Below are 12,784 nucleotides of genomic sequence, written 5' to 3' on the forward strand. Positions count from 1 at the left end.
TTGTGTCGTCACTCGGCCCTCTCTGATCTTCTTCTCTGGAATGAATCCAGCAGAATGTTCTCACGGCTGTAAGTAGTTCTCATTCACACACCACCTTTGCCTGTATCTCTGCTCAACTTCACTTTCTTTCCAAAAATGAGCTAGATGTGGGGTGTGGATGCAAGAGCCGAGTGCCGGCAATGCAAGGTTTTTGTGAATTGCTGCAGCTAAAGTTTCCTGCTCAGAATCATCTGCTTCCTATAAGAATGGACAATGCACTGCCACTCACTTTGCCAATAATCATTTAACTCCCCAATTGAAACTTTCATAGCTTGTCTTCAATAGGCAACTGGATTTTGTTATAGTAGGATTTTAATCACATACCTCCCAACACTGAAAACCTGAAAAGAGGGAAAAAAAAGTTGTGCTGCGCCCATTTTATGGCCACACCCCCTAATTATCATGTCCATTTTACAAAATTTGGCAGGTTATGAAAGTTTCACATTTCTGGGAGTTTTAGTGCAATGTTTTATGTGTTATAACAGTTTAGCTAATGAAAGTGAATTGCCCTCAGTTCTCCCAAGAGACCTGCTTATCTTAAAGGGATACTGTCATCGGAAAAAAAAATTTTTTCAAAATGAATCAGTTAATAGTGCTGCTCCAGCAGAATTCACAACGGAAATCCATTTCTCAAAAGAGCAAACAGATTTTTTTAAATTCAATTTTGAAATCTGACATGGGGCTAGACATATTGTCAATTTCCCAGCTGCCCCAAGTCATGTGACTTGTGCTCTGATAAACTTCAATCACTCTTTACTGCTGTACTGCAAGTTTAAGTGATTTCTCCCCCTCCCTTTCCCCCCCAGCAGCCTAACAAAAGAACAATGGGAAGGTAACCAGATAGCAGCTCCCTAACACAAGATAACAACTGCCTGGTAGATCTAAGAACAACACTCAATAGTAAAAACCCATGTCCCACTGAGACACATTCAGTTACATTGAGAAGGAAAAACAGCAGCTTGCCAGAAAGCATTTCTCTCCTAAAGTGCAGGCACAAGTCACATGATCAGGGGCAGCTGGGAAATTGACAAAATGTCTAGCCCCAAGTCAGATTTCAAAATTGAATATAAAAAAATCTGTTTGCTCTTTTGAGAAATGGATTTCAGTGCAGACGTCTGCTGGAGTAGCACTATTAACTGATGTGTTTTGGGAAAAAACATGTTTTCTGATGAGAGGATCCCTTTAAATAGTTACAATTGTATCTTTGCTTATCTTAAATTGTTACAAAAGTATCCAAGTGCAGGCGCTGAGTGTTCTAGGATCTCTGCCAAAAAAGCCTCTAATTTATTTAAGTTTCAGAAACGTTGTATCTTTTGTTGGTGACAGTGCAGGAGATCAAAGAGAAAGTTGAGACATTTCAGTAAGAAACCTGGGACTGTAGGCTGAGCTGTCAAAATCGGGACTGTCCCACAGTTGGGACAGGCGGGACAGTTGGGAGGTATGTAATCATGCTGGCTAATTTAGCAGGAATCCTACAAAAATGATAGCCAGTATGAATTGAAGGGGTAGGCTAAAGTGATGCACATGTGGTCACAATAAGTGGGGTAAGTTCCCCAACTGCATATCATTGAGTGTGTGCTGTTACTTGAGGTTTTATTATTATTATAAGGTTAAGTGGAGCCAGTGATTATCTTCTATACAAATTCCCTCCAGCTCTACCTGCAGAATGGATCCCACCACACTGCACTACCATTCTATATGTGTACTGTATGTTTCCAGCTTACACCCCCATAAACTCTTTTTACTGACCCTCTGCTTAGCAGTACAGTACAAGTTCTCTAAGATATCAGTCTATCTGTTCCCTGCTTCCATAATAATAATAATAATACTAATTCTGTGTCCATAATAATGAATTCTAACCTTCTTTTCTAAGTTCTGACAAATCTGACCTTTATTTACACAAAAGAGTACCTCCTGTTGTAAGAACAGACTTTGGGAAAAATGTTATTCTTTTTTATATTTGATACCGGGATGTACCCCGGGATGTTTGTAGCATTACAGACCATTTGTTTTTAGATGGGGTCAGTGACCCCCATTTGAAAGCTGGAAAGAGTCAGAAGAAGGCGGCAAATTATTTAAAAACTATACAAAATAAATAATGATGACCAATTGTAAAGTTACTTAGAAATGGCCATACTAAAAGTTAACTTAAAGGTGAACCACCCCTTTAAAACTGAACAGGTAGCAAGCCAGGGCATGTAGCAAAGGAGAAACCATATACCTGGGGGGTTTCAAAGGATACTGAGTCTGATTATGTGATCAATTGGCCTAGGAAGCGGAGTTGTATATGAGCTAATGTTGGGTACAGGGTACAGGACTAACTACATAACTGAGCAGTGACATTGTGACATTAGACTGCAATATGCTTTGCCGTAACACAAGTAAAGGTGTCAATGTGTGCAATGCAAATGCATTTTATATACATACACAGCAGAGCTGATAGAGGCTGGACTCTCTCCCTCCTTTGAAACATCTGACAACTTGTTTAAAAGAGACTAGAACAATAAATAGAATTATATAAATACTTAACTGGGACTTGCTCCTTGTCTTGTATATCTGTAGCAGTGTCCACATAATCACTGCTGCCTGAAAGTGTGAGCATGGTATTAGGTTCCATTACAGTTTTAAGTGGAAGAACCATTATTCTCCCTAAATCCTGGACGGGTGACTTGCTAAAGAATTCCATTGCATTAGATGGATTTGTTGTCTTTTACAGCTTAGCGGATCACTGCTTTCCGCTCATGTGCTTCTCTTGCTCTTTTACGTAGCCCTGGGATTAGCACCCCTTATTGTAGGTCTTTGTGCTTCTAAATAAAGAGCAAACACCAGCACCCCTCTGATAAGTATAGCAGTCAGCAGTTCTATAATCACAGGAGGCAGGTTGGAGGTGGTACATGGGTGCCCCATGTTAGGGGGCACCAACAGGTGGTAGATGCTTAGGAGCCCTGCAATTGGCTGTGATTTTGTGCCCCTTACTGCTGTAGCATTTGCAGCAGGGGATTTCATAAATGATCCCTACTGTCTTAAAGGGGTTGTTCACCTTTGCGTTAACTTTTTGTATGATGTAGAGCAAGGATCCCCAACCTTTTTCACCCATGAGCAACATTCAAATGTAAGAAGGGTTGGGGAGCAACATATGCATGAAAATAGTTCCTGAGGATGCAAACGAAGGGCTGTGATTGGCCATTTGGTAGCCCCTGTGTGAACTGCCAGCCTACAGGAGGTTCTGTTTGGCAGTACAACTAGTTTTAATGCAACTAAAAGTTTTCTCCAAGCCTGGAATTCAAAAATAAGCACCTGCTTTGAGGCCACTGGGAGCAACATCCAAGGGGTTTGTGAGCAACATGTTGCTCATGAGCTACTGGTTGGGGACCACTGATTAGAGAGTGATATTCTCAGACAATTTCCAATTGGTTTTCATTTTTTATTATTTGTGGTTTTTGAGTTATTTAGCTTTTAATTCAGCAGCTCTACAGTTTTCCAATTTCAGGATCTAAATTACCCTAGCAACCATGCCCTGATTTGAATAAGGGACTAGAATATGAATAGGAGAGGACCTGAATAGAAAGATGAGTAATAAAAAGAAGCAATAATACTAAATTTGTAGCCTTACTGAGCATTTGTTTTTAGATGGAGCCCGTGACCCCCATTTGAAAACTGGAAAGAGTCCGAAGAAGAAGGGGCAAATAATTCAAAAACTATATATAAAAAAAATAATAATAATATAGACCAATTGAAAAGTTATTTAGAATTGGACATTCTATAACATACTAAAACTTAAAGGTGAACCATCCCTTTATTTTAACATCTGTTTAACCATCTAGCGTCGGAGGTCTGATGCGTTTCGTGGCTACGCACTTCCTCAGAGAGTCCAAGAGATACAAATCAATCTGATGTCCCCCAAACAATGACTACAGCTGTATATAATAGAATGAATAGTCAGTCCACCATCTAACTCAGGGGTGTCCAAACTTTTTGCAAGGAGGGCCAGATTTAGTGAGGTGAAAATGTGTGTGGGTCGACCATTTAGCCTGACATCCATTCCGAGGTCGCTAGCTTGTGATCAGGATCATTCACTCCTGGAGATGGATGCGTACACGGCGTTTAGGAAGTACGCGACAATCTCCCCGACTGCCTTCCCCCTGCTAAAATGAAAAAACGCCTGCGGCAATGCACTCGCGGCACTTTGATTTTCGAAAACGCCCAAAGTTGCCTCACAAGGAAACTTCAGAAATCGACGCGCCACAAGTGAATTGCTGCAGGCATTTTTTTCATTTTAGCAGGCAGAAGGCAGGAGGAAGGCAGTTCGGGGAGATTGTCGCCCTAAAGAAGAGGTGATTAGTCGCCAGGCGACTAAATCTCCCCGAATCTGCCTGTGTGCTAAAGCCCTAAAGGGCATTCACCTTCGTCAGCAAAACTGTAATAACTGGGAAAAAAACCACTGAAATATATTCAAACTTTCATAACCTGCTAAATTTTGTAAAATGAACATGATTATTAGGGGGCGTGGCCACAAAATGGGCGTGGTCAAAAAATTCCCGCACTACACAAGCCAAATTTTTTGTCCCTCTTTTTATTTCCAAAATGTTGGTATGGTATGTAATAAGAATGTTCCCATGGTTCTCTATGCCTGTTCATATCTCGGAGCTCCCAGACGTTCTTATAGTGCATCTACCTGACAACATTTCATTCTGTATATATAAATATATATACATATCTCTCTACAATAGATTGATTTATACTAGAACTGAATAGCAGTTCAGACAAAGTCATCATTTTCTGGAGAGATCAGGGTTCCCGATTGATGCTACATTGCCATTACTGGGCCAGATTCAGTTCAGTGAGAAAACTATTTCTCCCTGAATTTAATCTGACCCATTGTGTGCGAACCAATTTTACTGAAAGGAATGATGGGTGGGCAGCCATTTTGTTGCGTTGCCCTGTGACTCTGGAAGAACGAGTCTGCCTTTCAGTCTGACTGTGGCATAAATAACTAGTAGTTTACCAGGTTCCTGGAAACAGTTTTACTCTGCAAGTTCAGGAAATTCATGTGAAAGACACAAAGATATGTTTACTAACCTCAGCACCATGGCAACCGTTCATCTAAAGTCCTTGTCATTACTGGTACCAGTAAACAAGCAGCCGACTAGTTCATTCATCACTTGTAACAGGCCAAGGCACAAAAGCAATTTCTGAACAAAATGTTAGGCCACATTCCCTGCTGATATTAGCGGCAGCTTTCAGAATCTTTGGTTAGCCAATGGCTGTGCTAACCACACTGCTTAGCCCCAACTGGCACAGTTAGAAGCTGGGAAAAAAACCCACAGCTGAAATGCCTGGCACACAGAATAACAGTCAAACCCAACCACAGATTAAAAAATGTTACAGGATTTTACAACGGCTATCAATCATGCAACTGTTGTCATGCTTACGAAAACATCTGTTAGAATAAGGGGAAAAAGGCTAAAAAAAAACCTAACATTAAAAATCAGCATTTGCTGTTGCAAACATGTAAAGCTTACCACAGTAAATAGATATTAGACATTTAAAAGCGTAGTATAACCCAAGTACAATAAACTGGGCTTATGCTGAGCATATTGTTTGATTGACCTCTGATGAAGTGTCAGAGAGAGGCATGAAATGCGTCAAGTGATCAAACATGTCATAGGGTAGGAGTACATCTGGAAATGGATGCCTGTTTGTTGGTTTTAAACACCTAAATAAAGCTGGATTTTTGATTTTATTCTACACATGTGTAATAGTTTACTCAACCACTAAACCCCTAATACATGATGCCCACTGGAATGGAGACCAGCAAGAGGAAATCCGCACACAGCGTAGAATGGGCACAATGGAGGAGTGGCCTCCTGGACGGGAACATGTGAGTCTTTTTCCTTATCTAAGTGCTGAACATATTGTTTGCCTATTCTTTTACTCATGAAAATGCGAGTTTTTTGTTATTTCTAGCACTTAACTGAGCAAACAGGTAAATTGACACTCCTCCATGCTTGGTTCATGCAAGGAAGATAATAACATTACCAGGGCAAAGATAAGCAGGGGGATTATCTGTGCCCTGGTTATTTAATTATGACCCTCGTAAGGAAAAAAAATGGAGGATCTTCAATTCTGTTTAGCCTAAGAAATAACAAAAACTTATGTATGATGAAAACAATAGACAAAAATTAGGTTAAGACAAAATACTATTCATTGCACCCATGTTTGAGGGTAATGTGAGCTGGCCCTTAGCTACTAATTCATGTAAGGAAGGGAACAAGGAGTCACCTTAGAGTGAAGTGGGCCCAGTTAGGATCCAATGTACCTGGAGATTATGCAAGGAGTTTACAATATGTTACCATAGGCTGTGGGGCAATTTCTTCTAGCATTGGGAAGCAATGGACTAGCTAGTATTCTCAGCCCTCACATCTGAATATATTGGGTTAATTGTGGGTCTCATATGTTAGTAAAACATTGCTCTACTTGGCTGTTTAGAAATTATTTGCTCTTAAAGCATTGTGCCATACCTATAAATTTATCAAACTATCTATCTATCTATCCAGACAGATTGATATATAATTGTCTGCATGATAATTAGCAAGCATAAAAATTATATTGGTTACTGTCTCCACCTATCTACTTTTGTGCTATTCGAGGAAGGGTGATAAAGGTAAAACCCAGGACCATATCTCTTGTACAAGAATCTGAACTGTGGAAGAGGTAATGTTCACCTTTATATTAACTTTTAGTGTGTTATGGGACCTATCCTACGCACATTTTCACCTAATCTTCATTACATGTTTTTAGATTTTTAAGACTGTCAGAGTGCCCTGCTCACGAGAGCTTAAAATTGAAAGGATTTTACATTATGTCAATTTGTTGGTAGGGTAATTGATCAACCCTCAGCAGTTAAAATTCCATGCATGAGAGATAGAAATGTTTTGACAATAAATAAAGACGAACTCCCATATGTCATAAAAGGCATAAAAGTTTCTCCAGGAGCAACAAGCCAACACAACCAATGAGATGTTTGCTTTTTAAACAGGTGACCACTAAACGCTTCCTGTTGATCGGTTGCTGTGGGTTACTGCTCCTGGGCAAACTTAGTGCCTTTCATTACATAACCCCATAAGAGCTTTACCCCTTTAAGAATTGGCAAGTTTTTTATTTGTCTGATGAGAAATGAGAACTAAAGCTTAACTAAAGAAGTAGCTACAAATGTTGCACATTATGTTTTGAGCTTCTGTACCAGCCCAAGGCAACCACAGCCCTTTAGCAGTAAAGATCTGTGTCTCCAAAGATGCCCCAGTAGCTCCCCATCTTCTTTTCTGCTGATTCACTGCACATGCTCTTTGCTGCTGTCACTTTCTGAGCTTAGGGACCCACTCACAATATACAGTACACATAGAATAGAAATGTCACAATATACGGTAAGGCTGATTGATACTTTGATAATTGATACATGGCAGCACAGAAACCAGTGCAATTAGCATCAGAATTTAATAATCAGCCCTGTAGCATCAGTTTATATTACAGGACAACGTCATATTCTGCTTGATAATTTGCGATGATCTTTTAGATTAGCTTCTCAACAGCTGCTCAGAGCCCACTGAGCATGGGAGTGTCAGAGACACTTTCCGAGATGGTGACCTCCTGGGATAAGTTTGAAGTCCTGGATCATTGCTGCTAATGAGAAGCTGGTGCTGGTGCAATAAGTTCAGTATATAAAATATGCCATTTTTAAGTATATTCATTTTAAGTGTTTAGTTCTCCTTTAAACAACCACAACCTACCACCTCATTTTCAAAGCTCTATAAAGTCATAACATTTAAGATTGTCGTGCAAAATGTAAAACATATAATGCAAGATTCTTCCGATTATTTACAGATTCATCACAGATAGGGCTTCCATCTCCAACTGTTTCACGCATACACAACAAAACACTGAACTCTACCACTCTCTCTCTGTTCTGCTTATCTGTAATATCAGTGGATTCTAACCATTCCCCACACTTTAGCTATCATGCTTTGGTTGCTGATTTGTATAAGCAGTGCACAATCGCAGGGCAGGAAATCTATTATAATGCATGTTTGTAAAATGTTTTCTAAAACTTTGCCACACATACTGCACATAAACTCGGTGGCAGGTGGTGGTTTATCACAAAAATATGCCAAGGCACTTTTATAATGCTTAACTTTAAAAGCATTCAGCAAACAATAATGAAGATTTATGGAATAGTATAAGAATATAACAAACACGGCAGTTAAACTGTGAATGTTCAGTGCACTGATAGTAAATAGTACTTCCATGATTTTTATGGAAGCAGGAGGATTCTAGTAAGACCTACATGCATGTGTGGTGGATGCAGAGGGGGGTTAATGTCATTCAAATTGTTTATAATATTTTATAACTAGCAGAATGAAATAGAAAATGCTTATACATCTATAGGATCCCTTATCCGGAAACCCGATATCCAGAAAGCTCCGAATTACGGAATGGCTGTCTCCCATAGACTCCATTTTATCCAAATAATCCAAATTTTTGATTTTATTTTTCTCTGTAATAATAAAACAGTACCTTGTACTTGATCCCAAATACGATATAATTAATCCTTATTGGAAGCAAAACCAGCCTATTGGGTTTATTTAATGTTTAAATGAATTTCTAGACTTAGAGCATGAAGACCCAAATTACGGAAAGATCCGTTATCCGGAAAACCCCAGGTCCCAAGCATTCTGGATAACAGGTCCCATACCTGTAATAGATTAAGGGGGTTATATATCAGAATCCAAAAACATTTCATTTTCTGAGAACTACTCAGACCAAATCCGCACAGGTTTTTTCCCCTTATTTATCAATAACATTTTGGGAAAATTCCCTGTGCTAGAAAAAAACTTGAAGAAATTCGCACACATTTTTTGGATTTGACGCCTGAAAACATTGTATTTTTGCCCAAAAACCACAAAATCTTCTGATTATTGCACAAAACCCAGCTCAGCTCAGACCCGGCTCATGAACTTGGCAGGTCTGAGTTGGAGTACTTTTTCATTCAGACTTTTTTTTTCCTCTAAAAATTCTAATTTTGTAGTAAAGAGTTTTTTGCAATCTGACTTTTAGGGGTTTATTTATTCTGAATGCCAAAAACTCAAAAAAATTTGAATTCAAATTTTTCTGAATTTATCTAATCCTAAGGGTGCTAAAAGTCAGAATAAAAAAGTACTCCAACTCATGTAGAAGTCAATGGGAGAAGTCCTGAAGATATCCTGATCTGCACTGGGTTTCGTGCAATAATCCGAATATTTTGTGGTTTTTGGGGCAAAAATACAAAACAAAATCTAAGTTTTCCAGTGTCAAATTCCCAAAAAATCGGGGCGATTCTAATTTTTCCAAGAGTTTTTCGAGTTACTTCCCGCACAGGAAATTTTTGGAAAAATGTATTGAAAATAGAGGGGAAATAAAGGGCGGATTTGGTCAGTGTAGCTTTCAAAAAATAAAGAGATATTTTCGGATTTCAATATATAACTAGGGTTGCCACCTGGCGGGTATTTTACCGTCCTGGCCAGTAAAAATGATGGTTGATCCAAATGTTATTAATAGGGAAAAAAGATAAATATACAGAAAGGCCTGTATTTTTTCCAGAAAAGGTGGCAACCCTATATATAACCCCTAATAAATAACCCCTTAAAAGTAAATTGGCTGATAATAATAACTGGCAATATTAAGTAATTTTATTATTGTTCTAGCCATTGTCAGCAGTCAATATCAGAATGATCTTAGTTATGCTTTCCGGAAGGTTAACGTGATCATGGAGTAAAGTACACCATGAATTCTGAAAGCATAATACTTTCTTCAAAATTATTTATATGTTTAGATACACGCAACACCTTCTCTAGTCTACTTATAAAGAAGTAACATTCCATAGACTCAGCTCTATTGCCGACCACAAAAACCGCTAAGTATAAGGTGGCAGAGTCAGGGCCACCATTAGTGGGGACACCTGCTAGGGGACCAGTGCCAGTTGGGGACCCTTGAGTGCCATGGAAAGGATGCACAGATTTGGGGCATGGTTGGGCAATAGCCAGGCTGGTGTATAGCACCCAATGATTTCTGAAGGCAACCTTATTCAGAACATAAGAACACCGCCATAGTTCTCTGCAACACACAGGTAAAACAATGCAAAGTTATCACACAAACACCAGAAATGTGTCAAGCCAAAGCAAAGACCACCTATTTTCGTGACTGAATAAACATCCCACATATACATATGACTTACTTTCGCCGAAACATTTCTGCAAATATACAGCCAACACTCCAAAGATCAACTGGCGTGGCGTAACTTGACTGGAGTAAGACTTCTGGGGCTCTGTACCACAAGGTGACCACCTGAAAAATGGAAACAGCTATTAATTACACAATTTACCCATTCCCTCTCCCACCAAAATCCGTCATTATTGTTCTTGATTTAGGCTGTAAATAATATCTATACATTACACTGATACATAAATGGCACATGCATGGCAATCAGCTGTATGAGTAAATATATAAAGCTATATTAATGTGGTGGGTGATCAAAAGAACAAGACCTGGATTACTGTCCTGCAGAGATTACAATCTAGTGAAGGATCAAAGTCAAGGATTTTGAAGGCAAAGAAAAGGATTTCTATTATTCTTTGCTAGATGGGGTCATGATCAAGGCAGTAATAGGACAATATTTGCTGTTTCATTCATTAAAAGCAACACATTTAGAAAATAACATTTAGAAGCCTATTTATCAAAATTTTAATTTGTGTAGTTGGGGAGGCACATTTATCAAGGGTCGAATTTCGTATTCATGTGAGTTTTTTAAACTCCCCTAAATTCTAAATTCTACTAGTCGAAATGTATTAATAAAATCTAATTTTTTAAACTCAAACTAATTTAAACAACCCACAAACTGGAATGAAATTCGATACGAATTATAAAAACTTGATTTGAATTTTAAAAACTCAATTCAAGTTTGTCTGGAAGGCTACAAACATCACCAAATTGATCCCTGGACCTCTCCCATTGACTAATACAGTAATTTGGCAGGTTTTAGGTGGTGAATAGTCGCACTTTAGTTCTTAAAGGACCAGAGTATGATGAAACTCGAATCAAGTTTGGATAATTCACAATTCGAATTAGAGAGTTTTGATCAAAAACATTTTTCGACCCTTAATAAATCTGCCCCTTAGTGTTTTTAATGACAACTAAAATCACATTTGAATAAAGCACAAATGTCTACATATCTATGAAAAGATTCAAATATAAAAAACATGAACAAATAAATATGCAGAATGAATCTAGAGAATATGATAACCTAAACAAAAAAAAACTAAATATTTTAAAACATTTTAAAAACAGCTCCCCATTGACTTCTACATGAAGTTGGTAGCTTTTACAGGTTTATGCTTTATGCTTAATAAACAGCAAAATAAATTGTGCTTGTAAACCACTCATCACATGCAAGTTTTTTAGTGCTAAAACGTTCGAATTGTGAAAAATACATGTTAATAAATAAGCCCCTTAGAATTAGTGGTCAAGCCCTAGTTACAATGCTTGCATAGATCTAGAACCAGAAGCATATTAATCACCAGTGTTGTTCTTTCAATGGCCGGATAAAATAATAATGATCAGAAAGAACTAATTTCCCCATCCTCTTATTAAAGGGACCATTCACCTTTAACATTAACTTTTAGTATGATGTACTGTACTATGAAAGTGATTTTGTAAGATAATTTGCAATTGGTTTCAATTTGTGGTTTTTGAGTTCAATCCCCTAGCAACCATGCACTGATTTGAATAAGAGACTTGATATGAATAGGAGAGGGACTGAATAGAAAGATGAGTAATTAAATTGTTTTTAGATGGGGTCAGTGACCCCCATTTGAAAGCTGGAAAGAGTTAGAAGAAGGCAAATCAATCAAAAACTATAATAAAGAAAAAATGAAGACCAATTGCAAAGCTGTTTAGTATTAGCCATTCTATAACATAACGTTACGTTTTTGTTAACTTAAAGGTAAATTTTCATGAGATAACCCATGTTTTTCATTTAGGACAGATTTACAGTAATTCTATGAGAAAAAACTTATCACATAGTTTATATCGTAAAAATCGACGAGTATTTCTCAACAAATATAACCTGTCTGAAACGTTTATTGAGTTTCTATGAGGTTAAACAAGAGATGCAACTCAGCTAAATCTGGCCTACTGCGTGATAACTGGTAGAGAATATTAGTAGCCACCTCCAACCCTTCCAACCTGACCTATAAATATAGCCTCTGGTTCTACTAATGCAGGTTTTTGTTCCAATGATTTGTAGCTTCCAGGCATCTTGAATTACTGTGTCTCCCTTTTTTTATTCAGCAAATGACTCCATTTTGTGTAAATAAATCAAATTTAAAAAAAAATTAAAATCATTATCAGTTTTGTTTATATGTCGCCCACATTAAGTGACACGGCTCAATAAAAATACTCTTGAATCTGGCTGTGTTTGTTCTTCTGCATTCCACTCTTCTGATTTGCTCTCTGGTATTTTCTCATTTTTTTGAATGGCTCTACCAGAACTGGTACAAAGATTCTGCCTAAGGTGAATTATCTCAAGACCAAACCAACGGCACTAATGATTTCTAGCTGGGAGCACATTTGTACCTTCATCCACTGGTATCTTAGATATCCCTCTGGACTGTGTCATCCACTGATTCATATTAGTTTTTTAATCATAGCCTGCATC

General features: G+C 38.1%; 1 protein-coding gene across 1 annotated transcript in view; it reads right to left on the minus strand.

Annotated features, from left to right (window-relative positions):
• Window positions 1-12,784, minus strand: part of LOC108718479 (cyclin-dependent kinase 6-like) — a 114,159-nt gene that overhangs the window by 4,190 nt on the left and 97,185 nt on the right. The window contains exon 5 of the mRNA XM_041565893.1: window positions 10,307-10,416. Within this exon, the coding sequence (XP_041421827.1) occupies window positions 10,307-10,416 (110 nt within the window). The remainder of the gene's footprint in view (window positions 1-10,306; window positions 10,417-12,784) is intronic.

Source organism: Xenopus laevis, chromosome 6L (genome assembly GCF_017654675.1).
Source record: "Xenopus laevis strain J_2021 chromosome 6L, Xenopus_laevis_v10.1, whole genome shotgun sequence".
NCBI lineage: Eukaryota > Metazoa > Chordata > Amphibia > Anura > Pipidae > Xenopus > Xenopus laevis.